At 37.1% G+C, this 27,641-nt stretch overlaps 2 protein-coding genes and 1 long non-coding RNA gene across 21 annotated transcripts in view; 2 read left to right on the forward strand and 1 right to left on the reverse strand.

Moving 5' to 3' along the window:
• LOC111324299 (neuronal acetylcholine receptor subunit alpha-10) overlaps positions 1-19,091 on the reverse strand; it is a 30,494-nt gene extending 11,403 nt beyond the window's left edge. For 3 of the 14 annotated variants that reach the window (XM_088739142.1, XM_022927823.2, XM_088739105.1), the window contains exon 1: positions 7,827-8,225. The gene's annotated coding sequence lies outside the window, so the exon portion shown is untranslated. Of the gene's footprint in view, positions 1-7,826; positions 8,226-13,129; positions 13,203-13,450; positions 13,541-17,965; positions 18,037-18,713; positions 18,881-18,952 lie in introns of those variants that run through there. The other 11 variants (XM_088739139.1, XM_088739123.1, XM_088739135.1 and 8 more) reach the window with 7 other exon arrangements.
• LOC148741335 (uncharacterized) lies at positions 4,398-6,976 on the forward strand. The gene is made up of 2 exons (XR_015993414.1): positions 4,398-6,402; positions 6,903-6,976. It is a non-coding gene; the product is annotated as an uncharacterized LOC148741335 (long non-coding RNA).
• Positions 8,935-26,225, forward strand: LOC111324298 (neuronal acetylcholine receptor subunit alpha-2). 6 transcript variants are annotated; one of them, XM_022927819.2, is made up of 11 exons: positions 8,935-9,040; positions 9,198-9,284; positions 11,014-11,076; positions 13,599-13,689; positions 14,991-15,128; positions 20,627-20,772; positions 22,370-22,414; positions 22,758-22,867; positions 23,238-23,318; positions 23,942-24,160; positions 24,431-26,225. In XM_022927819.2, exons 4-11 carry the CDS (start codon positions 13,638-13,640, stop codon positions 25,254-25,256), a joined length of 1,617 nt encoding a protein of 538 aa, XP_022783554.2. In that variant the 5' UTR covers positions 8,935-9,040; positions 9,198-9,284; positions 11,014-11,076; positions 13,599-13,637; the 3' UTR covers positions 25,257-26,225. The 6 variants fall into 6 exon arrangements, with proteins under 6 accessions (XP_022783554.2, XP_022783557.2, XP_022783555.2 ...); XM_022927822.2 differs by lacking the exon at positions 14,991-15,128; XM_022927820.2 differs by lacking the exon at positions 11,014-11,076.
• Positions 26,226-27,641: the final 1,416 nt, after the last annotated feature.

The raw sequence follows: 27,641 nt of genomic DNA on the forward strand, positions 1-27,641 counted from the left end.
ATAATGGTAAATATTACAAACTATACATGCCTATTGCAAAAAATACTGTCATGAATCTAGTAAAAGGTTCAAAATCGTTTGCGAAAAAAAAAATAGATATAATAATGCTACTGATGTTGCCTTTCTCTTCGAAACAAATTCTAGCATCAGCTTCTTTTGAAGGTCCACATAGTATGATATAAAACTGAAAATTTTTTCTTTTAAAACGAAAACCGAGACTGGACCACTACCTTTTAGGGAAGAAAATCAGATCAGCGCAAATTAACACGCAGGCTCACAGTTTTATTTATCTTTCTTCCCGGAGATTTCAAAAAAAACCAAACAAACAAACTAACGTCCTAATATAGAGAAACTAAAAAATGATCAATCAGTAAAGTAATACTTGTATTGATGCATTACTATATTCTCAACACAAAGATCGACGAAAAAATGGATGCCGGCACAGTCGTTCCAGCTAGCAACTAGTCAAGAAGGAAAAAATTAATATTCTGTTGATAGATGAATATTTTTTCTGTACTTATCTCTTCTAATCCTTATCTCTGCTAAATTGGAAGTGGACCATGCACTTCAAAAATTTTCTGATAAACAGCAGGAGAGCCGTTTGTCCTCTCGGTTTTACAAAACCGAGAGGACGTGATCTTTTTCACTTTTTTCATTTTTACAGTATAACCCTTTTTGTAATAGCCAAACGGAAATCTGAATTCGAGATGTTTCGTTTATCATATTATGCCGGTGCATACATAAGATGTCACTGATCACCAGCTGGTACGAAAAAATCCTAACCATGGGTGAGAAATTCTTCGTTTTGCGAGATAGCTATTTTCAACCCTCCTTCAACAATAGATGCTTTTGATATCATGCCAAATGGTCAAACTTTCGCTGATGTTACTGAAAAACTTAAGCTGGAATCCCTTATCACTTAGTTTGTCTCGAATACCATCAGATATTTAAAATCTGATATACCAACACACTGGAATTATAATGGTAGTTATGCAAATCTATTTAAACCTAAATATCTTACTTCATTATCGAGTAATTAATGATTTGCTTTCGAATTAACTTTCGAATAAGGAAAATCCATTATTTGAGAAGTGACTCCGCCATTAGGATCATGACAAGTAGAAAATATATGTGAGCGAAGATTTGAGAAGTATCGAGGTAAGGCTAGAATTTGTATCAGACAGAGTTCGTCCAAACCCATAACGATGAGTGATCCGACAAAACTTTCAAACCACACACCTTCACTAGTGAAAGAGCATAAACACCATAGAGCAAAGCCGCCAAGAACAGCGCAAAAAATTTATCAGTTTCATGTTAGCTTCATCTGGTGATTTTAATAGCTAAAACATTTTTTTTTTTTTTAAAAAAAAAGGTTTTAATGTCAAATGATTTGTCGCTTAAAAGAGATACATAAAGGTCTAAAGATCACTGACAATTCTGGGGACACAAAATGTTCTTCTGTTGTTGTGATATTTAGTTTTCTCGAGCTCTAACTGATTGCATTCCCACAGATTTTCGGATTGTTTAGCCGGGTGACATGCAGTTATAAATTATTCGTAGAGATAGCCACAAACGTTTACAGAAAGCCCCGCTCAAATTGAAAAAAATCCTCAAGCGTTTACAAATGGACAGAACTGGTTTACAACCGGCAGAAATAGTTTAAAAAGATTTAATTAAAGTAAACGGACCATATGGTCACAGTAAGAAGAAGTCTCGCGAGATATATGTATTATAATATAGCTACTGTTATCCCCCATGGATAGGGATTACACAAGTTGTTTTGTATACGATCTGAGAGTAAGATTATGCAGTTTGTCATCATTTATTTATATCGAGAATCTAGCTCAGAAGATCCCAAATCTTATTCAAAAATAATTTACATAAGTCATTGAAATTTAACTTGAGTCTACTATCAAAATGCGTTCCATTTTGGATATTACAGACCTCTTAGTGTTCGCTCTTATTAAATTGTGGAAAAATATAGCCATCAGCGAGAATCAGTAATGCATGTCACAGGCATTAATTTTAATGACAAGAAACACGTGGGCCGTTGGATTTGACTCCTCACTAGATTAGCACATTTCAAACGACTTTTTTTCCCAGAAATTTTCAGATATCATCTAGACGAATATTAACTTAGAGAAAAATGATGGGGAAAACTAGACTTTTAAGACTGATTTATGAATGACAACGCATTGGAAATGTTACTCAAGGTAGAAATACGCCAATTATTTACCGATGGTACTCATACCGTGAACTTCAGGCTCTCGAGCCATAAAGTCGACAACTGAATGATGCAAAAAGAAGATCACATAAGTTCTGTTTTTCGATCATTGCCATTGAAATTTTCAATGATCACATAATTTGAAAAAATATCTCTAGCGAGTCTATGCTTTTTCAGTTCGACAGTAGGCTCATATAGGCGTCCTGATACAAAGTATCATCGTATACACTACGCCGAAAGAGCTTCTTCAGACGATGATCATGTCCTTAGATCTTGTGCCATTAATGTGTGATTGGGGGCTGATATTGTGACGAGGAATTAGATGCTACTCACTCTTTGGGGTGTCATGAGTTAAGGAAAACAAGTGGAACGCAATATCGAAACGAAATGTCGCATGAAATTTTGAAAAAAGTTTGTGAGCGAAATGTTACATTATCTTAACGTGTATGATCCAATATTTGACAAAGCTTTTCTGAAACATAACTAAGGACGGTTTGACAAACACAAACATTGGATGAATGTCTGACAATGTCTGAGCACCCACCCCTCCCATTACCCAACAGTCACCCTTACATGATATCAGTTGTTTTTGGGTTATGAAAGGCGTAACTGCGCAGTTGCTCACATTCAGACACTAATCGCAAAAATCAGTAAAAAGGGGGGTCACCACACTCCTAGGAGCAGCAACACCCTGAACATTTATAATAACTTCTCATGATTTATGTTAAGTTCACGTTCCAAAAAGAATTTCTAAGTCCTTTATCCTACACTGATAATTGCTCTAAATCTGTCTAAAGAAAGACTAGTCTTACTAGGAGGAATAGGCTAAAAAAGTCGTAGGTGTTGGTAAAAGTTAAACTATGCCAAATGAAGGGGTCATTGGTTTCCTGAGACCCTCTACTTTACTTAAAAATCTTTTGGAAAATATCAATACCGCTCATGTTGACAAAACCACCTCCAAAGTACTGCATTTTTTTTGCCATTTCATAACGACAGATAAATTTACAGAAATTATGCCCAAAAGCGATTTTAGACCAAATTAATCAGACGTTTCTGCAAACTTCTAGATTATAGTCCAGGGAGATTTTAATAACAAAGCTTTATCTCTGTTTTGAAATCGTTGTATTGTGACCCTGCGTGAGTTCCCATCGTTTTTTAGGGACAATTAAATGATATGATGAAAATAAGAAATTTCGTTGAACGACGAGCAAATTCATTTTAGACTTAATGAATCCTCGACAGTAGTGATACAAATGAACCAAAAGTAAGCAAGTCAGGATAAGACTAATTCTCATATGTTAGTTTTCATTTCCTACAATTCTAAATTACAAACAATCTCTTCTTTTGTTGATGTTATCTCAAATGGATAAAAATTTCTCCTAAGCTTATTAAATTTGCTCTCCTTTCTCGAGGTCTTCGTTTTCCAGCATTTCAATAGCCAGGGTAAGTGTTAAAGCAACTCTATTATGGAGTCAAGATGCAAAATTTATTGCATTTTTGGTCTTTGGATTTTATCGACCTGTCTCCAATGACTTTAAGAAGGTATCTATCCCGGTAGCAAAATGTTTTGGGAATTTATGCGAATTCTAGTTCGCAAACCTTCTGTTCAACTTGAAAGGGTTAATGAACTATTTTCAGCTACAAACATAAAACCAGTAGGCATGTATCTTTTTGGCTGTTGTAACTTGTAAAAGTTTTGTAAAGAAGCGTTTCTTAAAAGATCTGTTCATATCTTTAAGACATACTTTATTCAACCTGGTAACAACTGGTGACCTTGGTTCGAGTGAATGTGTTAGCTTACTCCTACAGATAATTGGCTAAAGTTTATGTTTTTGCAACCTTCAATATTTGATTACGCTATATATACACACTCTGTCAAGGTGATATACGCCAACTCATGTTAGCTCGATTCAGGTTTCGAAAACTAAATTAGCTTTGGAATCATTGAAGGAAAAGTGTTTAAGCTAGCTCTTTTGTATTTTACTCGATTTATCATGAAACAAGGAGGTAAATTGTAACAGATCACGTTTCGTAAGGACTTAACGAACATCGCGTGGTCTCCGCCAAGTTTAGGGTAAGGAATGAATCTTCTAAGTGCAATTGTGTAACCCATTTATTTTTTGCTAAAAATACTGATATTATCATGCAAATATCGAAATAGAGTCAACGGCGGCAATTCTAGCGGGTATTTTACTGCGTAAAAAAGCCTAACGTCGACATCTTCTTCCTTCGTCGGCTAAACTGAGACAAACGCCATTAAGTATGCGTCATGGGAAGTCTTATTTATATTCTACACCTCTGTTTTAGCTTTTTTTAAATGAATGGAAAAGTAGATCGAGATCATAATGTCAAGAACCGGTATTTGTTGTCTTCTTTCTTTTTCAAACCTCGGTTTATAAACGTGGTAATTTCAATTGGTTTGGGCTGACCAGATGCAAACAAATGCAAAGAGACATGACTTCGAATGCACACTGATGATTAAGCTGAGCCTGCGAAACGAGCTATTCATCAAATTCCTAAAGTGACATTCAGTTATTTCTCGATTTCATGCAAAAAGTAAAAGAATTCTCGACATAAGGACATTTATATCATTTTAAATCATCAAACTGTTACAGACTTCGGGCTAACCTTTCGGTCGAAGACAATTATCCATCAACTTAAGTATAATCGCTTTAATTAAAATAGTCGCTAAAAACCAATCAACGCAAATTGGAAAGTACAAATAGTTTACCATAAAAGGTGCAATCAAACAAGCAAAACTACAGCAGATGTGTGATGCAACTTGTAATCGTATCTGCAATGCAGGTTATGCAATAACGCAAGGTACTTTTTACTGAATTTGAAGGGAGAGTAAAAGGCATTTCAAAGCTCAACGGCGGCAGTACATTCTAGATTTTCGTTGCACTTAATTGTTATCATAACATTCTGCCCATGAAGTCCTGCTCTGAGTTTTCGTGTTTAATTTTACCGGAGAGTTCAATTATTCAGAAAGGTACTTAGTTATGCTTAGGATCCTATCTAAATTCTTTGGTTCGTTGTCTGAATCGATCCCCACATTCATTTGTACTTTCAAAACTAGAGCCCGTCCAGATCTTCATAACATGTTTGCTATTTGAGAGAGAGAACGTTAAAGACCATGTGTCTGTGAATTGAATAAGGAAGTCAGGTCCCAGCGACTACTAACTTACTTGGAAAAGTCCAGAAACACTCAGTTCTCAGACAAATCTTTTCGTCACAACTTCTTCCGTGTAGAATGTTCTACAATAAGTTTCGCTGGTACTCCACACGCACACGCACACGCCATTCTTCACTGAAAGTTTACGTTGGTCTTGTAAATTATCCAACTGTTTATATGAAAACTTAATAACTCTTTTGTTAAACAATGACAGCGTGCGTCTAAGTGGAAGCGTTTAAGACAGACTTGATGATGGGAAAGCCTCAAGGGAGATTGTATTGTTCGTAAACTTTTTGTGCGGCGCTTGCAAACAAGCAAGGTATAGTTTAGTTCAGTGTGGCAAGAATTCCCAACTATAAACACCTATATTCAATTTTATGAAAAGAAACAAGTGAAATCTCGTGAACATTAAAATTACTCATGAAACAAGGCCGACGAACGATAAAATAATCATAGAACCTTCGAATGATTTACAAAACCATTGTTGTCAAAAGTTTTTAGAGACTTATGGTAAACAAATCATCAATTACAATTGACGTTTCCATCTCACACACTGACATACAAAATAGAAATAATACAATAATTCCTCGATGGAGTTTTATCAAAATTCGCCCATGAATAACTACATACGCGTCTTTTATTTCTACTCCAGACACTGTTCATAATGATTCCTCAAATACACCAAGCTCCACCAAACGCAATTTTAATTAAAAAGAGCATAGTAATCCTATAAAAAAAGAACTTAAGACTTTCCATTATAAGCATGTCTTCCTTTATAGGCTTCTAGTATAACAACAGTATAAATGAGGCAATAAATAAATCCTTTCAAGTATGACTTGGATGGCTCCCTAGCGAGTTTAGTTTTCAGGTGCTTCACGATAACATGACAACAACAGGCTGAATTCAAAGTAAATAGAATGACGTTGAAACAGTTCTATAACGTCCGAGTTGAATTACAAAGGAGAAAGACAGGGCACCATGGCCATAAGCTTAAAGATCAAAGGTATTCTCAGACTCGTTCTCCTTTCGTAGCAAATTAACCTAACTTTCAGCCGGTCGCTGCTAAGGGAATTGAAGTCATAAGGCTCAAAGGTCATCAGTATCTCTAAAATTTGAAAACTTCATGAGAATACTGTACAAATAAGTTTTAAAATCAGACCTTTTCTATGCTGGTGACCTGTGAATATAACATTTCTCAACCTTACTTAGCTGCTTTTGATGCTCAGCCACCGCAAAAATCTAGTAAGAGTGTATTTGGTTAATAACGTTGACTTATTTTGAATTTTATGGACCACTGAGTGGGAAATTTTACGATTTCTTAATTACGCCGTAAATACAGAGTTACGTCAGGCTAGCTTTAAGAACTGTATTATTCCAATATGAGGATAGCTTTCGCTAGTCAAACTGCATGTAAACCCAATGACTATAGCATTTGTTATGGAACGATCGTATATCGTTAGAGTTACATCTGAGAGTTAACGATTTTTCTCTTGTTTTCTACAGCTCTAATGCAACCTCGGGGGAAATAATATAGTCCTACGCATGTATTTTAGACGTTAAAAAAAAAAAAGAGATAAGAGACATATTTCCTTCTGTTCTTGATCAAAGATATTTCATTTCCATATACATTGCTAATAGCACTGAATATAGATTCGAATACTCCATGTTACCCATGTTATACAATGGCTTACTTAAGTAAGTATTTATTTTTATCAACTTTAATGAATTACTTTACAAACAGAACACGAATTTAAGATAACTGCTGGATCAAAATAAATGACTTAATACACATTTATTTGATTGTTTATTTTGCAAATAGATCAGTTCCATGTTGTCAAAGGTACTCTCTCAACATTATTTAAATTCTTATTTTATCTTGTTAACGAAACAGTCACGATATCTATGCATATTGAAAGACAGCGATCTACTGCGTTTACTTTCTGTCTCATATTGCACGAGAGTGCCATTAACTTTGTAGTTGGTCGTATGATATCAAAACTTCTTAGATTGCAATTGACTATAAGAACAACAAAGAAAATTACAGTATGTGGAATAAAATTTTCTTGATCTTACGGAAACAAGTTGTTGATAAGCAAATTGACATTGTGGTCTGTCGGAATAGATTTCCTGTTTGTTGTTGTTTTTCTTTTTCTCTCGTAAATCATTCGCTAACCCCGGCACTGCAGAGGCAGGTGATGTTCGAGCCCGATCAATTATAAGTCACGAAAGCAAACTTTGCTTCCTTCTGTCGGAAAAGCATACTAATCGATATAAGTTCAGCACCTTTCCATTGTATGATTTCTCTTAAAGCAAAGACCGAAATACTCTCGACAGCTATAGGTTCTTATTCCATACTCCCAATGATCCTCATTATCAGAAATTGTCTGAGGCTGTGGTAGACGACAAATGCGTATAAAATTCACTCACCTTTTAAAATTCACCTGTTCTTGTACGTCTGACTCTCTAACTCTAAACAAATAACATTCATATCCTTAGACTTGTAGAATTGAGCGATCTGTATTTCCAAGGAAACTGGAAATTTTCGAATCAACCATCGACTGGTCTAAACACCCCACATGATTTAACCATGGTATTAGATATAACGATTCAATTTACGTAACAAAAATTAAAAATCACATGAAACAGATATGCTTTGGCGCCAGAAGAATGACTCCAGATAACAAAACAAAAGCCGTTTCATCACTACATTCTAAAACTCGTCTTCTAGTGGCCAATGATGTCGATCTTTGGAAATTTCATACGCAGGATTCTTTTAACTGTCTTCTCTAAAATATAAATGCAAATAATGCTAATAAATCATTCGTGTTGGTCTTAAAATTACAGAAGAAAAATTGTCTCAATTCGATAATTGATGTGGTACTTGTAATGGGATAATAACAAAGCATGGTTTATTCAAACGTTGTTTTGTTTTCTTTTTCACCAATAACTTCACAGGTTGATTATTTAGGTTAAGCAATTTTCATTTGCATCGTTTTAATTGAAGGTTTTCTCAATGACAAATAACCAGGTTCAAAAATTCAATGCTTCAGAACTAACCTTTTGTAGTGCAACGAAATTTCCATGGTATTGCAAAGTTCAGTGCAACCACGAAATAGACCGGAATAGCCAGTGAAATGGGTGAAACAAAATTAATTCCAGCCCACAAGCGCAAACAGAGTAACTACAGACAAAGCAGTTGTTTTCAAAGGGCCTTAAGGCTTAGGCAGACCTCATGCTCGAGAGATGTATTTTATTTTTCAAATACGACGAATTCTTAGCGTAAGTGGTAAACATTTACCAATCTACTTTGGAAAAATTTTCAGTGAAATCGAAGGTTAAATATTTGTAAGTGAACCGTAAGGAATATATTTCGGGTTCGTGCCTCTGGATTTATAATACATAAGATGGTTTTTTTAAGACATAACAAACGCTTGAACTCATCGAGTGATTGGTTTTTGGCGCGAAATTAACCAGTCGCCACAAACGCATTAGGCGCCAACCACACCGCGCATGACTGATACAGTTTACATAACAAATGGGTACATCAGCAGCGACTTCATTCAATAACCAATCTTGAAAACGCAGGGCTTGCCTTACGTTTATAAATGTATTTGACAAGGACTAAAGAATACCCAAAATATGTAAGTTTTAAAGCAATATCAATGAATTAGTGATTATTAGTATTTTGCATGTTTCATAGTTCCCTATGCTTAAGCGCATGCTTCAAGGCAGGCTATAAATTGTTTGATATTTACTTGACATCTTTATTAGAAACCAGCATCTATTTTGCATTTTCAGACACAATTAGCTGCTTGGACAGAGTTTCAAAGCCGGATTTCAGCTGAAATATAGATCTGTTTGATCCATAATTTTGGTAACTAGAAGGTGAGTAACTTCATAAGTTTTATAATTTTAATGACCATTATCACTGAATAGGAGAGAGCACGGCTTACACCTGTTTTGAAAAGAAAAAAATTAAGCGATCGACACCACACACGATATCGATTGAATAAACACAAGAAAATTGATTAAAAATTATCACCCAAAGATGTGACTGGAAAAGACTAAAATATATAGTTCCACCTAAGAAATCTCACTGTGAAGTGCAATTATGGCAAACATGCAGGATTTAGAATAATTTCTTTTAGAAATAAAAAGAATTAACACTGCGAAATCAAAACAACTTACGACAGGCATTTGAAAAGATACGATTAATTCCCCTCACAGATTATGATAGACAGGCACTGTGGCGTCGAAACTTCGCAATCTGCGTGCCTTTGTTGTGAAACAAACGAGAACACTTTTTATCAAAGCCAAATCTCGTTTCATTTTGCGTTTTAATGGACCTCCACTTCGTCTCGGTTCGTGGAGTTTGTGTGCCTAGCAGTTGATCGCTGATTATAACTGAACGATCTTGTTGTCTTTCCGTAATTCTGACAATAAATGAAGCCTTTTAAGATCCCTGAATGAGACTACAAATCGATTTAAAACGTTGTAAAGGAGCCCTTTTAACTACATCCTCAATTCGTGCCTCAATTTATTAAAATCAGTAAATTTTTCTCCGTTCACCAAAGATCTCATACATAGGGACCGATCTGACTTGGTTAGCTGAGAAAGTCAATTAACAGAAGTAATAGTTATTACCTTAAATAAACCGAAAATGCATTTTTACGAACTTCAACTTATGCGTACAATTGAAACAGCAAAGTGAAAAGTATATAGATCGCACTGCAGCATGTTGATCGATCCTTAAAATCGAGAACCGTGAGCAGAAAATTGAAATCTTTGTGTCTGATTTATAATTAGAAGTCTATTAGAACTGAAGTCGAAGCGATCAAGAAGCAAATTCAAATTCTTAGAGTCTAGCTGCCCGTTGAGATAGACTTCTGAAACGGAGTCACATCCACTCAAAATATGACGGTTGGTTTCTTTGCTTCTAACGATCGAAGTCACTCAGTTTGAAAAAGGCTATTAATTAAGAGTCAGTGACCAGCGTGTGGTTTCAAAGCATTGAGTCACTGTGGGAAGAAAAAGTTGATGATCTACTGCGCATTATGGCCTATTGAAAGAAAAATTAAAGGAAAACAGACAGACACTCTGTGCGATAATGTGTATGACGATTTTCTGAGGAAAAATTATTTGTGTTTTCCCCAAGCCAGAGGAAAATTTCTCCGACAAAAAATTTTTCTTTGTTTTTTTTTTTTTTTTTTCCTGCTGGCAGCAGTGATTAACTGGTTAAAATTGTGCTCCTAGCGCTGGATTGTTAAAAGCGAACTTATTTGTGATCAGCACTTCCTCGCCGTTTGATTGTATCATTTGAAGCTTGGAGCTGTATTTAGTTGTAAGTTCAGCCTTATGGAAAAAGAGAAAAATGGGGATAATGCAACGCCATGAGCGTTTTCCATAAAGTGTAATTTATTTTTCTTTTAATAGAAAGGGAAATAATGAAATCGTTAGTTGTAATATGAACAAAAATTTGAACGGCTGCCGTAAAAACCATGACTCATTGAGACCCTCTTTTAATGCTGATGATGCTGATGATTGCCCACTGTATACAAACGACTCAAACCAACGTATCTTACTTCCCACCTAATGCCCTCCCAAAATTTTACAGATTGATAATTCAAAGTCCGTAGTATCTGAAGGAAGGAAAGTCGAAGTCATATCACTGGTCTACGTGAGTTTGATATTTTGTTCTAATTTAGAGATAATATTATCGTAATTCTGACACGGAATAGATGTGCATATCCCCTGTGACAAAGTAGTTTGTCGAACAGATCTTTGGCTAATTTGGTTATATCAACTAAGTTGAAATTGTAAATTGGCCACTGTAAAGAGTTAAAAAGCTGACGTTTCGAGCGTTAGCCCTTCGTCAGAGCGAATGGAGGAATTGTGGGTTGTGCGTGGGTTGAAATATAGAAAGCGGAGCTACGCTATTGGTGAGAACATGGTGACGAGAAAAACACGAATAAATTAGTAGAATGAAAAACGTTCCCTGATACCTATGGGATTAAGAGTGCCGATTTGAAATATAACCTTTTGTTAAAGAGTTTTGTGGCTTTCCCAGTTACCTAACTGTAAGGAAAGACCGCAGATTGCCATATGCTTTTTACATGTTTATTTCTGCTGTTCGTGTTTTACTCTTAGTATAGCCACGATTGCCTAAAAGCAAAACTTTACGATATATATATATATATATATATACTTTCTCTCCATAAGGCTTCTGCTTATGTACCTACAAATTAGGTTTCTTACATTTCGTAAATATTGGGTGCCTTGGTGATGGTTTGATTAGTCTACATGAAAGGAAACAGGCGACATACTTCTGGAGTACTAGTGGAGATGTTTCATAGGAGAGATGTTTCATAGGAGCCTGCTCTAAAATTTTGATTTTGTCTTTGAAAACTTAAAAAAAGAAAAATTTGTTTTTAATCCCACAATGTGCCAAAATTTGGCGGCGAAATTGTGGTGTCCTCTTATGAAATTCATTAAAAAAATGAATTTGTGTTTTCAATTTCTCGAATTTTTTCGAGATTAATTTTAATTGGGAGCAATTTACTGTCAAACAACAAATGTCCCAAAATTAAGCTGCCTATTTTCAAAATAATCTTTTTTGAAACCCTCAACTGTCAGAGACACCACCCCACTGATTCCCTTTAACCAAGACCTGGCAGTGTCGTCTAAAGACATAAATAGGACATAATTGAAATCTTCCGATAACGCCCAGTACTTTCTTCTCACTATTTTTGCTCTATTTATTCGAATGAAAACTTTCGCACGCCCGATCAATTTACATCGACATCTGCTATCAGTTTTACGACAAAAGTTTCAAAATGGAACAAAATAACACTCGCTGTTCATAAGTCTCCTTCCATGTTTACCAGACACTGAGTCATTTAATTTCTATAGACATATTAAATTTCTGGTCCATTTTAAGAAATGCGAAACTCACTATTGAAAACCGCAGGTGTGTCATTTATCGGAAAACAGTCAACAAACTCTTATAATAAGCCAGCCATTCAAAACAACTTTGATATAGGTCCCTTCCAAAACAATAAAACAAAAAAAAACATATATGTTTTTTAACTAGTTTGAAGTTAATCCAATCCCCTTAATTGCTGAAGTAGGCTGAGAAAAATTACAGAGTTCACACAAAATGATAACCAGCGACAAAGGTTGGACAAAGCTAAGGGCGCCAGTTCGTTTTTAATTACGACGCGCGGAAGAAATTAAGGTCCAAAAACTACACACAGATAAAATTGGTAACTTTTAATGAGAAAACCCAAACGTCGGGTTAAAAGCTTCACTTGCCCATTATCTCGTGGCTTACCTTAAAGCTAACTGTGTTCCTATCATCGTTTTCCCATATGTGCTGTACCCTCGTGTGAACAAAAGATTTTGGACGAAACTAATTACCTACCAAACACCTTTTTTTTTCACTGGAAATAAAATCGCATGAGCCTTAAGACAGTTTGGAATAAATTGCCTTCATCAATAATTTTATCCTATTTAAAACTAAATTCACATAAGCCATTTGTTTCTGGACGTTTTCGCTTAGTTTTTTTTTTTTTCTTTTGTTCGGGATTTTTTGTCGAGTCGAAGAAATATTCATTCTGAAAAGTGCGGTTTATTCTCTTACCAGGTAATTACTAGTTTAATATCAGGGTCTTTCAAGAAAAACAACCGATATCAATTTCACGACACAAAGAAACACAAGTGTTACTTCATACCTCAAAAATTCAAAGTCAGTAAAACGATGATTTGTCGATATTGAATTTGCACTTAATGAGCGTGGGCTGTGTTCTGAGCGGACAAAGAGAAAAACGTTATTTAAATCACAAGTATTCCTCCCTCGAGACCACAGATTATACTGAATTAGGAGTTTGTACTTATAAGGGCTTTGCACATTTTATTTAATTCTCTTCAATATTAAAGATGAAAAAACAGTCTTCGTTATCGCGGAAAAAATTAAATTTCTGAGGTCGTATGAATACCTTGCTTCGCTCTACAGACATACTTTACCGCTAGCTAAAAAAAAAGACACTACCTACCTAACACGTTTCCTCTCTGTGCTTTCCATGTTCCGGATGATGGAAATCATGGTCGGTATTCAAATTAACCAAACTAAGAAGGCATTGTGAATTTTGGCAATATCGTCCAACATGCCTCGTTAAATATTAATTTCTGTCTACATGACAGGTGACTGAAACCTTGCAGGAGAACGCCTCCAGGAAGAAAATGGCGGGCATCTTGTCTCTCGCGTGTATCCTCGCTTTGGCGTTATACGCAGGTATTCATTTTTAGTCTGTTTCCATGAAACTTTGCCGTTCAGGGTGGCTTTATGTTTCCAGTGTTTCTGTACATTCCGTGAATACTAGCCTTAACTGGCGCCAGGGAATTGGGAGAACTGTGTTTTGGCACTAGCAAGCAAGAGTTATGAGCATGCGAACTACATCTCGTCAATCACCGTTCTTAAGTCCAAACCCAAATCAAAACAACGTAAAGCCGTCCGTCAACAAAGAATTGATTCCAAAATGCCGTAATTGCGCGACTTATTTTAACGTATACGAGAATTCGATTTTGCTCGCAAATGTACCATAGTTTGTATTTCTTTCAAATGCGGTCTTTATCTTGAGGGATTAAAGTGGGATGAACGATTATGCACATTCACTTCAGCAACATGGATTTAAAATTTCAGTTTTGTTTATAGTCGAAGAATTTGGAATATTCGCGGTCTACATTGGAAAGAGAACTCAACTTCGACTCAAATCTCCGTTCCGCTTGATTTTCGCGACTTCGTTCGTAGATTTATTACGATGGGCAAGCGCTAGTCAACGCCAGTGTTAGTCTTAAAGTATCGGTGAATTAAGTCAGTACTGCGGTTTTAACGCAGAAAAAAATTATTAATACTTCTTTGCCGATAGTATTTGAAATTTATATGCTTTTTGAAGGAGGAATTCCCATCATCTTAGCGGCATAATCTTGTGGTATACAACTTTGCAGGGTTCCAAACCTGATTTACATGCCGAGTTTTGATAACAACAGATACCTCTAATTCCAGATGTTTCCTATTCTACAGATTCGGGTAAAGAAACAAATTCAAAACCGTCTATTGTGCTTTACGTCCAGTAAGAGCACCTAGCTTACATAAAAATGTAAAAATTCTTCTAGCTTTGGTTTGCTTCCAAATCGTTTCAGTTCAATTTGTAACATTTGTTTACTTCGCCTCTCGCAGTTCATGGTTGTCTTTTGGCGAACTTTATGAACCATGTGTCAATCATCTGATATCGAAGGAATAAATAGCAGTATCATCGGATCAATAAATAAAATTCCACGTCATTGGCTTAGAGCCTTCTAGTAGTGTTTTGAATTCTATTCCAAAATCTAAGGGTTGCACTGGGTCCGCTCGTGTATATTAAACTTGGAGAGAACAGGTGTGATTTTTCCGATTCCCTGGTGCTTCGTTACTTCCCATACACTCTTTTTTTCTGGGAAGGCACATTCAGGGCTGTATTCACGGCAAGAACATGACACTGGAAACTGTTCGCATCTCGCATTTGTTCATTGCTATAATTTGGCTTGGTATACAAGGCTATGGCGATGGCATAAATACCGACCGCAAAAGTTTAGATGGTAATAACGTCACTACGTCGACAACAACGTCCAGCGCACTACAAAGGGATTTGGTGGCGAATACAACCAAGGAAGATGATAACAACGGCACATTTGGTACGATACTCTGGTTATTAGCATTTTTTAATTCCATTTTTACTGTTGAATTTAGTACTATTTACCATTACCTAACAACTTCGCAAACTGACCAACCAGAACATTTGTGACGAACATCTTCGGCTAACTTGACCGAATTAAACAATTTGAGATGAAAATCTGAACTGTATTTACCTTTTTCACTTAAAGAAAGCACACGCGTGTCGCAAAACACTTAATGAATGTTTAATAACATGTCAGCTTCTCGTGAAAAAAGAAAAGCATGAGCTATACACAAGACTTGACAGATAACATCACGTTCGTACAAAATACAAGTTGCAATCACTGTAATCTGGCAGCCGTGTTACAGGTTGAAACTGAATTGGCTAAGAAGAATTATTTACGGTATTCAATTTAAAATCTTATCTCTGACAGCAACTTAAAATTTAAGAGTTCCTTGCGATAACGGAATCGTTTAAGTCGCTATTCAAAACAACAAAGCGGCGTTTAAACCTTTCGAATTTTAAAATTATTTTTATAATAGGCCGCAAAAGTTTTTTAGTAAATTGAACGGAATTAAATTGATTTGCCGAGGCATTTAGTAGTACTAAGACTTCTGAAGAGATACATAAATTATCTCGAGTCACGGAGAATAAATATCTCTTTGATATACCATCTACTTGCGCTTAAACTCGTGTTTTCTTTTATTCCGGTATTCTTAAAGCACTTAGAAAATATCTTATTTATAAAAACGCATTTTTTACCGTATCAGAAAGATGTATCTACTTCAATGACTTTCCCATACCTTTTATTGGAAAATTTAAGAAGGCAGTTAAAATCATGACCTCACACAAGATGATTGGGTAAATGACAGTAGAAGATGCAGTTTTTTTTCGGTATGTAACAAGTTACAATACGATTTAAGAAATTCCTGTAGAATGATATTTTCATGCTACTTCCTGTTTTCCCACTAATAAAGAATACTCAGTGCGGCGGGTTTTACGCTATTTGCGGTTGCTGTATCAGTTGGTTGAAAAAAGAAACATTCATTCCCTTGGATAATATCGCAAAATTATTGTGACGAAATTTTCAATCATTCAGATTCGCTCAGGAAGCCAACTCAGCAATGTTCCCTGTTTCCCTTAAACCACTGAATTAGGCGGAGTGCGACTCAGGCTTCAGACTGAGTTGTGCTAAAGCATGGGACGGCAAAAAAAAAATAAAATAAAATAACGATGAAGAGAAGAATGGCAATAGGCCATTGCAGAAACGTGAGAGGACTGGGAAAGAGTGTGGTTGTTTTTCGTTTGTTTGAAAAACTAAGATATTCAAATGAAAGATCAACTAAATTTGAGTCTTAAGCAAGAATAGAAGTATATAGAAGAGGAAAATGGCAAAATGACAGCTTTTCAAATATCACCTAAAATAGAGAGTTTGTATGGATTGGGTAGACAGGGCAAAAAATTTTAAGGGTTTGTATGGAAATTTTGCGACTTTTGCAAGGTTCCGATTTGGACACTTTTTCGCAGAAAACTCTCAAACTTGGCTGGGCAGCTTTTCATTCAGTAAAATTTCACTTGAAATGTTTAGATTTTCAATGTAATCAATATAAGAAACTCGTCCCAGTCCTCTCACGTTTCTGCAATGGGCTAAATATATCATTTACAAGATACCCTAAGCTTCGAAAGAAGGGGGGAAGGTGGTAAGTGCACAGTCCTTGATATAAAATTGATATGTTATTCTAATAAAAATTAACACTCCTTTTTTAACTCGTAAAATCGCTGAAAGCCATTTCCGGGTTGTTGTCATTACACAAAATTCACTCCTTCGCATCCATCACTGCGTCACTCCGTCACTCCTCCCTTCCATTGCTATTGATTTCTTGGTAAGTCCGCTGACTAGCACATAAGACTTTCGCATGTTCAGTTCCTGCGTGAGACTCAACTGTTCGGTGAGAATCGGTCAAAATTTTAACAGTTTATTGAGAAATAACGCATATCTGACTGACAGCTGATATCTTACATCAGCAATTTTACTGACGAATGAAAAATGGGCTGAAATTAAGACTAGTACATAAGGTAATTGAGAAATTGGTTTTACAAAAGAGCAACAATTATTCTCAAGGTGCGACAAAAACTGGCGCCCAATTTTTTTAACATAAAGATGATTACGATGTCAACTTAAGCGATATAAGAATGCATAGGCAATGTTTCACATCCTGTTTTTGGTGACTTTGCTGCCCTTATTGGAAGTGATGTTCATTAATGTAAATTGGCTATGGTCAGCCGTTGGACATTCTCCAGCTAAATAGATATTCCTTCCAGAATTCCCTCTACTAGCAATTCTTTTCAGGGGAAACTTAGTTCGTGTTTCATCCTTAATTAGCATTGAATGCCGAAAGACTGTTGAAGTGACCTGTTTATATCGCATGTTCTCGTTGCCCTGCAATGTTTCGACTTGAATTTACTTCAGACTGCCTTCCTACGTGCGCATATGTCAACCTCGAGGCCCCATGCTTCATGATATGTGAAAGACAAAACATGTTCATGTGAGGCATAAATTTGGCTAGTTGCGACTATTCCTTTCTGCTTAGATAAGTCGCTTTCTTGAAACATATATGCGGTTGGACGTTTTTCATGCATTTATCGGTAGAGAAATTGCCTGAAGTACAATGAAACCCTTATGGTCCAGGTGAAAAGAGATGTTCTCATCCCTGGAAACATATATGTGGTTTGGCGTTTACCGTGCATTTGTCGATTTAAAAAAAAATTACGTAAAGCACAATGAAAGTCAAATAGAGTTGCGAGAAACATGACTACGTAAATTATCCTGTAAACCGATTGAAGACTCTAACATACCTTTTCTCATCTTAATTTCTGGGGCTCCAACCAAAACAGAGGAGAGCCATTTTTGATGCGTTAGCATAAATCTATGCGGAAAGATATGGCACGATCAAAATCGTGGATCCTCCTTAAACTGTCGGTGGAAATTGTTTTCCAAACAAGTCTAAAAAACACATCTTAATTGCCTAGGTAACTTACAGCGAACGTGCCTAACATGTATTTTATTTTCTGTTTTTGACAAAAAAAAAAAGTATATCTTTTCGACAGCAGGCAAAGATTGATTTGGTAGTGTCAGTTTTAACCGGCGGCAAAATCATGATGGCGTAATTGCCTACCACCTTGTAGAAATTAGAATTTGAATACTAAATATGATAAGAGCCATGTTTTGGCACATAAAAGTCGCAAGAATGGGAGTGTTTCCAATTCTATCGATGGCGCTTGTGACTCTGGCGAATGTGACTCAGTGAGATGCGAGGAACAAAGAAGTCATGTTACTGATTCTCCACTTAAGTTGTCATTAATCTAGCGTTGTCATTGGTGTGTTCTTCTGTCTATGAGGCTAATGATCCTCGCATTCTTTTTTCCACTGGATTATAACCAACAAAGTCGTAAGGGGAGATGAACAGGGATTTTTTTTTTTAAGAGAACATCTTTCTTTTCTAGTGATTAACCAGCTGAATTCAAATGCGGTACAAATACTAATAATTACCATGTCTGACACAGTCCAAAGAAGCGGTGTTATAATCAGTTACGATAATCATACCTTTCAGGCAGTTCTTTTTATTTTCCTCTTGCGGTCCAACATCTAAATCATTCTGTCCTGGTGTTAAACCCCTATTTCTCTGAAAGAAAAATGATACGTGTATCATAGAACGAAAGTAAACCACCATGCAGATGTAACAACACGTTTCTTTTTAGATCAGGGTATGTGTTATATTTAGAAACTGCAAGGAGATGAAGATTAGCGTTAATTGGCTCGTTTGAAACCACAAAGCTACCTACATTTCATTAATACTTTATGAGAATCTTTGCCACCGCTGCGAGTTTCGTAAGGAGGCACAGCGGTGACCAAAAGATATATAAACATAGATCATTGTTTCTCGAGCAGACTTTCTTAAGAGTTCTCTTGAACGACGCGTCTATGGCGTCATTATGATATTCGTGCGATCACTTCTATAGGTTGTTTATACCATGACGTCACTCGTGTGGCTTTTCCATTTATTTGCATCAATATTCTAAGTTTGATTAAGGTGGATCAGGTGTGGCAAAATTAATTATCAGTCCTTCTAAATTTCAAATGGATTTTCGACGCGAAGAAAACAATTTTACCAGTCTTCGGATTTAAGTTTAAACTTTTTTGGAAACTCAATACATTGGCCTTTGAGCGCAGTTTGAGGCATTTCTTCATCTCTTGATCGAGATGCATAGCTATCACTTGGCGATTCTCTATGGCTTTCTTTTAATTACCTTCACAGCAATTGCAGGTAGGTCAGGATATTCGACTATTTCATAATCCCTCCTAGAATTACATTTTTCTTTTTTCTGGCAAAAGTGGCCGGACCCTTTCAAATCATCGTAGATATTCCTCGTTGCTTCAAGAGCGTCTATGTGCTGTTATTATCGCAAGCATGTTCCCGGCTTTACAATTTTAACCACAAGATCAGTGTTCACTAAATATTCGCACAATTTATTCAAGAAATACTCTTTTTTTTCATTTAACCATTACCTCCTGCTGGTTTCCTGTAATGAAGCTGAGTTTCAAATTCTAATTCTACACTGTAGTTGGAAATGGGTTTGCGGTTTTAAAGTGAAAACCTGGTCTAAATTTTTTACCTCATATACTGAGTAAGGCTTTAATATCCCGCTTAATATCTGTTTTTTGTTAGAGTTCTCTGTTATCCAGCTACGATACATTCTTCGAATCCTGTTCTAGAACCCTCGATTTACTTAATTCAGAGAATATAGAAATTGGTCTTCGCGTTGTTTTTGTGTTTTTTTTTTTCTATGCTACTAAACTTTTCTCCCTCACTTGAAATCCGAAACTTTCTTTCAAAAATCGCGCCGGATTATCTTTCCAACTAACTGGAAGCTTTCCAACTGGTTTCTGTTCAAGTTAAAACATAGTGATTTATTCTCCCAAGAAAAGGGCCTTAAATGCTGCCACAACTAAATTGACAATGTCGGCCTTGTCAAGAATCCATGCAACGGCCTCTTTTCTTTTTTTTTTTTTTTTCAATAATATCAATCCATTTCAAACAATCAGAGTGAAAAGCACACGAAAAGGCAATATATCGTCGTTTTAAGATTAAACGCTATCTAAATTCGAAGAGTGGGAGACTGGATCAAATAAAGTAAAATTAGTCCAAAAGTCTTCGAAATTCACAGGCCAGCACTTGAGGAAATTATGACAAACAGTCTTTGTACATATCGCTCTTTTCGAGAAGAGGTCAAACGGGTCATTGAGATACTTAAGAAGCTAAGAATCTATATAACTTGCTTTCATTGACAAAAAAGATTCGACAGTTTAAAACTTTTCGATGGTCAAGGAAAGAAAACATTGGTGGCCGACATGAGTTGAAGCGTGACATAAGTTGACGAGACATAACATGATCATAACATGAGGGACGTAACAAAACTCGCACTAACCAATGACTTTTAACTTATTTTTGATAACAGATGCGATCACGAAAAGAGACGACGACGAACTTAGGTTGGTCAAAGAACTGTTTGATAACTACAGCAAGGAAGTAAGACCAGTAAAGAACAAGAACGCTGCAATCAAAGTTGTCTTCGGTATTGCCTACACTCAGCTCGTCGAACTGGTAAGTAATGTAAGGTAATTTACCGTATTTCTCGAAAAAGCGCCTACTCTCTAACAAGCGCCCTCCCACGAATAAGCGCCCACCCCCAAGGCATAATGTCAAAAAAGTGGCCCGCCTCCTTCATCACCTTCCTAAAGGGCCGCGCTCAACCAGTATCCTTTGCACGCCGTCGATGTTGATATCCGGGAACGCCGCTTCTTCCCACGGAACGGCCGGTGCTTTTGCCGATATTTTCATGGTATAAGTGAAAAAAATTCATTATCAACTAGAGCGCAACTAAACCGCTAGTTTGGAAGGGGTAATATGACAACGTTTTCTGTCTGCAGAGCACAACCAAACACAAAATAGAAGAAAGGCTGATAGATTCGAAAGAAACTGTTTGGGGCTGCGTCGGTGGGAGTAACGAAATAATTTGGATATATCAACAAAGTTGAAATGGTAAATTGGCCACCGTAACGATTACAAAAGCTGTCGTTTCGAGCGTTAGCCCTTCGTCGGACGAAGGGCTAACGCTCGAAACGTCAGCTTTTGTAATCGTTAAGGTGGCCAATTTACCATTTCAACTTTGTTGATATATCCAAATTATTACAAAATAGAAGAATTTGTAAGGCGAGCGCAAACAGCTTCCACGATACAATCGAATCATGGCTGAAATATCCGACTCAGAAATTGTCTTCATGGAGACATTCTTGGACACAAAAGTGTGTAAGAGATTTAACAGGAAATCGACCCTTTCTGATTGACTTTCCTCCGATGCCATACTGTGTAGCATGGTCTCTGCGCATTTGCTGCTCGTTTTCCTGCAATGTTTTCCTGCTCGTTTTCCTGCAATGTTTGTTAAAACAACTTTAAAAAGTTGATTAAGTAAGCCATACTAAATGACTTACTTAAAGTAGGTCGACCTCTATTTGACGGATTCGTTCTCGCGAACGCGGAATGAAAACGAACTTTAAAAAAAGACACTTAAAGAACTAAAGAAGGTACAAAAAGCCTGTTCTCGATCAAGATTGCAATGATTTCGCCGAATAATATTACACACATGACAAGTACTTATTGACTGAGTTTTGTGGGGCCGAACGGAAAATTATTTGGCTCAAAATCATAGCGTAAGGAACGAGCACAGTGAGTTCCGTGCCTCATGACCGATGGCCAAATACTTTCTCGTCCGGCCCGACCAAACTTAGCCAATAAGCGCTTTACCATATGATCAGTAGGTGTTGAAAATTTCAACCTAAGTAGGCCGCGAAATATGGCCACACGCAGGCACACAAACACAAAAAAAATTCTGTAATTAAAACTTTTCCTTTTATTTTTTTCAGAACAAGAAGCTCCCAACTCCTTGAAAAAAGCGCCTTTTTTTGCTTCATTCCTAACCCTAAGCCTATAAGCTTTTATCAAAGTGAAACCAACTTTTTCTGAACCCCACACACTCGCACCCTGCGCGGAATTTTTCTAGTACTTAGGATTGTATGGAGCATCGAAGACATGACAAATTACTGCTGCACACCGATATGTTACCACAGGCCTCTAAGGAGGGCTATGGCTATCGGGTAGGAATTTGTTGCTAATATTTTCTTTCGAAATCGTTTCATCACAGGATGAAAAGAATCAAGTTCTAGTGAGTAACGTTTGGATAAGACAAGTAAGTAATTCTGACGCTCTCTTCTTATTTCAACCAGTAAAATAAAATACTGTTGAGATAATTTTGTACCTTGACATTGTTTCCTCTGTGGGAGAGAAACTAAGCGCGGCACACACTAAAATACTAACTTTTGATAACGGCGTTACGAAGAAAACGAAACGTCGAGCAATAACTCCCATTTTAAAGTGTCCCATTTCTAGCTTCCATCCAGCAAATCTCTTTTGACAAAAAAAATCCCTCTTACGCTTGCTAACTGCTTAAAAACCTTCCGACATGGTACGTCTGAGGAAAAGTTTATTAGCTTTAATTCAGTGTTTCTACTTTCTTTGACCAATTGCTGTAGAAATGGAACAATCACCTGTTGCGCTGGAATGCTTCTCATTATGGCGGTATTAAGTCCATCAACGTAGATCCCAAATTAGTGTGGCTTCCAGATATTGTGCTCTACAACAAGTAAGTCGAATTCTGCTTAACCATACCGTTATAGTGGAGGTGATACCTTGCTGAAATGTTTATCAATTAAATGTAAGGATCCTTGGCAGATCTGCGCTTTAGGTAAACCACATTTGTTTGGCGACCATAAACGTACTTGGTCACCAGACATATGATAATGCTTGAATTGAGTGCGCACACAAAACACAAGACTATACACGAGGGTGAGAAAACTCATCTGTAAATCACCTTCCAGTTTTTGTTCCTTCTTGGATTTCTCTTAACCTCCCAAGCTGAAAAACAAAAACTGCAAAAAGCCATGCAAATACTGTTGATAGCGTAAGAATTTCTTTTTAGAAATTTCTAATTTTTTTCCTTGTGCATTCTCCAGTGCAAATACAGGAATAACAAGCGGTAATATGGACCAATTTAAAACGAAAGTGATTCTGTCCAGCGATGGTACCAACACTTGGTAAGCTGACAATAAGACTAAGTGTTAGCAATATAAGTATGGTAAATCTAGGAATCTATCTGGGTGTAATTAATTAGAAAGAGATTAAGACTTTCATCGCTTTGGACGTTGGGTTTTAAAACTGGGAATATTACCGGATATTCTTCAACTCATGCAGAAGCATATTTGGTCACGTGCTTTTTTAGCCGATCGCGCGCGAGATAAAACTTTCAATAGATACGTATGGGACACTAAACCACGAAGACTGTAATTATAGTAGACCGCAGACTCTTATTTCAGCAATCGCCCTTTAATTCTTTTCCACTCTGAATTACGTGACCGCCGATCAGGGCTGGTTACGCTGGGTTTCATCAATCATTTCATGCAATTATTAGATTATACAGAAAGACCAGTATCTGCAAGAAAATGCAGAACTCTAGTTACCTATGAACTTTAAAGACTATGCAGCCTGACTCAACAATGAGTTAACTGCAGCTTAGTCCAACAGGGACATCAGCATATCTGAGATTTGAATATCTACGGGAATTCTCCGAGTTTTAACCGTACACGAAGACCAAAAAGTAAGGCACGGAGTAAAGAATTTAAAATAGTCACACCACATGTACGCTTTGCGATTTTATTAGGTATGCCCCAACAATCTTAAGGAGTCGTTGTGCCATTGACATCAAATTCTTCCCATTTGACGACCAAAAATGTGATCTCCACTTCGGTTCATGGACGTACGACGGACTCCGAGTTGACCTATTGAACGCTAGCAATTCAGTTGATCTTGCCTCTTACATGTCGAGTGGTGAGTTTGAAATGGTAGAAGCCCCCGTCAAGAGAATTATTGTCAAGTACAGGTAAGCATGGCAAGTCAAATAATGTCAACTTAACCAAATGCTGGCCAATCGTTTCTAGAAACGTTTAAAGGGACTTTTAGAAGATCCCAAAACGTTATCATCATTCACACTTCAACCGCATCCTCCTTGATCTAGGTTTGGTAAACAGGCGCCCTGACTGGGGGTTTGGGGGTTTGTCCGCATAATAACAAGAGATATCATCAGTATTTCATAACTCTTTTCGAAGAACAGTTTACTAAAAGCCCCCCTTTTCCATTTTCATGTGCGTAGCTGTTGCCCAGAGCCCTATCCAAATGTGATATTCACGCTGCACATCCGAAGAAAGGTCCTGTTCTACTTTAACAACCTGATCGTTCCCTGTTTCCTCATAACCGCCTTTGCTCTCCTGACTTTCGTTTTACCACCCAACACCGGGGAAAGAGTTACCCTCGTGATCACCACACTGTTGGCGATGACTGTCTTCATGCTGATGATTGCCGAGAACACTCCGACCACTTCAGACGTCACACCTTTGATCGGCAAATTCTTCGTCGCCTCCATGGTCGAGATTGGACTAGCCCTGATTGCCACGTGTTTCGTCTTGAACATCTACGAAGCCACCGGACCAAGCTCTGAAGTGCCACAATGGGTGCGTGTTCTTCTAATCGATATCCTGGCGCCTATTCTCCGAGTCACCCGACCCAAGGAGAGGCCTCAACGAAAATTCCACGGCCCGAGCAATCAGAATATTCACTCGTACAGCCCGATCATGCCCGAACACAATGGAAACAATATAGAAACGGATGGAAGCCCCAGGGATGTACTTGTCATCGCGCCGAAGGTCGGCGAGAAGATCCTAACCTCACGAGACTTCATCAACTCTGTAAACGACAATAGTATCAGACACAGAGTGCCTTCTTCGCAGGAAAAGCTCCTGGAAGGCATTAACGTGCTAACCGAACGAGCCAAAGAACAGGAAAAAGACGAAGAGATCAAAGAGGAATGGGAATCAGTGGCCAAAGTTATAGACCGCTTCTTTTTGTTGCTTTTTATTGCAACAGTGGCCATATCGACAGCTCTTATCTTTTTACAGCGGCCAAGTTACGCAACGATGTAAGTGAACGGGGCCCAAAAGCTTAAACTAGCGCCCATTTTTCCTCCTGGGCTGAGAAGGCTTGGCTGCATGTCTTTAGCAGCCACATCGTGAGTGGCCTGTTCTCAAGGAAACCATACCCTATTGATAGAGACACAGCCAGATAAGGTTTGCTGTAACAAGTAAAGAATTTAAATCCTTAAAAGAAATAAGGAAAGGCTGGAAGATAAGTTTTCGAAATAAATGATTAAATAGACTTTGACGAACCATTTAAAATGAAGGAGATTTCTACGATGTAACCATGAGCAGACTTTGAGATTGTGGTCAGACGGCTGCGAAAGTGAGGTACTTTTGGATGAAACGATTTGATAGATATTCCATTTTTCAATGGTTCCCCGTGTAACTGAGAGAGGATAAAATCTTTTTAATCGTGAGTTTTTAATTTGTTTTCTTTTTCCTTTTTGGCTGATATTGCGATATGATTTTGTGGTTTTTCAATAAGGTATTTCGTGATGCCGATTAATTATGTTTGCAGCACGCCATTGGAAAAGATTTGATATAACAGCACCGTTTTTTAAACATATATAAGGCGTTTTAATTTATAATAAAAGATAACTGACGATTTTCCAATCAAAATGCTGAACTTTAGGACTGTTTGCAGTTTCAAATCTTTTGCCTTTCGCTATCTTTTTTCTGTATAGATTTTTAGATTTTTATTGTCAGTTTATTTTCCCCAAAGTTTTTTCAATCTACATGTATCGAGAGCAAGAGTTTTCCTTTAAATGTAATTCATTGTGTGAATAAAATTTGCCAGAATTCAGACGGAAATAAATTTAATATGAAAAACAAAAAAAAGTCTCGGTTCTAAAGGTTTGTCATTTCATAGCACAAAAGGGATTTTCACCCCTTAAACAATCAACGACAAGAGTTGCAGCAAGGTTTATGTAGAATCGTTTTGCCCAATAGGAAATTAAAATTTTTACATCACTTGGATCCTAAGCGCTCTACAATTGGACGAAAATCTACCTTTTACTATTCTTAGGATGCTCTAAGACAGTGGCGGATCCAGGGGGAGGGTTCGGGAGGTCCGTACCCCCCTCCCCCCCATCAGACCTGACGCTTAGAACTTTGAGACTGAAATTCTTACATCGATAGGGTCGTATATCACTTTTTAACTGGCTGATTTTTTTAAAATGAATCCAAGTAAACGGTAAGCGGCCAAGGAATTATAACGTGCAACCGCAACTACTGGGAAGGAATGTGGGGGTTGTGGGGGAGAAGTAATTTGCCTCAAAAGAGTTCAACAGTCCTTTCTGAACCAAAGTTTGGACCCCCCCCAATCAAAATTCCTGGATCCGCCCCTGTAAGAACACCGGAAAAGTCAATTAACTGTGGGAGGGAGGGAAGGGATCTACTGACCATTGTCCCGACAAATATTTCCTCTCAACATCTCGCATGGGTTTTCACGCCGTTTCACCGAAAGAAAATAAGGTCTGTTGCATAAAGCACTAAATTGAATCATACGCGTTTCGTAAGTCAGTCGTATCAAGCTAGAGCTCGTGACCAAGTTCAAAACAGTCTGCGGAATGGCGAAAATGCTAATAAATGTACTTTGCGAAAGGAAGGCGGCTGGTCCGTTTTCAAGTGAGTTATGAACTGTTGCCACTCAGAGCTAAAGAGCATGAAAGGAGATATCTCTTTATAACACGATTGATTAAACTTGAGTCCAGATCAGATTTTGTTATTACTTGCATCACATGTAGCTCACCAGCTATGCACTCGGTGATAAGTCCTCTTTCACCCCTTAAAACGCTGATACAGAAAAAAGACTTTTTGCTTTCGCGTCGGTTTTGCACAACAGTCTCTTTAGAAACTATAACTATGTTTAACTGCTTTTAATATATTTCTTTTAATATTGATTTCAGCTCTGCAATGTTTTAAGTTCTATTGTGGCTTACTTTAATCACTAGATTTTTAAATTTAGTTGAATTATTGAGTTTTTTAATGAGCAAAGAGTACACAACAATATCTTAACATCGTGTAGATCGGAAACTTACCACAGCTGTAGAAAGTTTGGTAAGTTGGTCGGCGAATGGATGAAACCAGATTTTCTCCCTGTCTTCATTTTAAAGTGCATTTACTGAAACTGGAGCCACCCAGACAATGAAAACCAGTTAGAATATAAAACTGAAACAAAAAATTCCCATACTTTCGGTGATCTTCACGCTATTACAATGTTGGTTAAATGTCAAACTCAGACCGTTGTATCTAAGATACTTCCGCATGCTCGGGGTTTAGTGAGTACGAATTGGAAGCATTAAATGCTGCATTGTTACTTCTGTTACTGCATTGTTACTACATTGTCTACTTACATTAAAGAATGCTTTAATGCTAATCGGCAAAGTACAT

The sequence above is a fragment of the Stylophora pistillata genome, chromosome 1 (genome assembly GCF_964205215.1).
Source record: "Stylophora pistillata chromosome 1, jaStyPist1.2, whole genome shotgun sequence".
Taxonomy (NCBI): Eukaryota; Metazoa; Cnidaria; class Anthozoa; order Scleractinia; family Pocilloporidae; genus Stylophora; species Stylophora pistillata.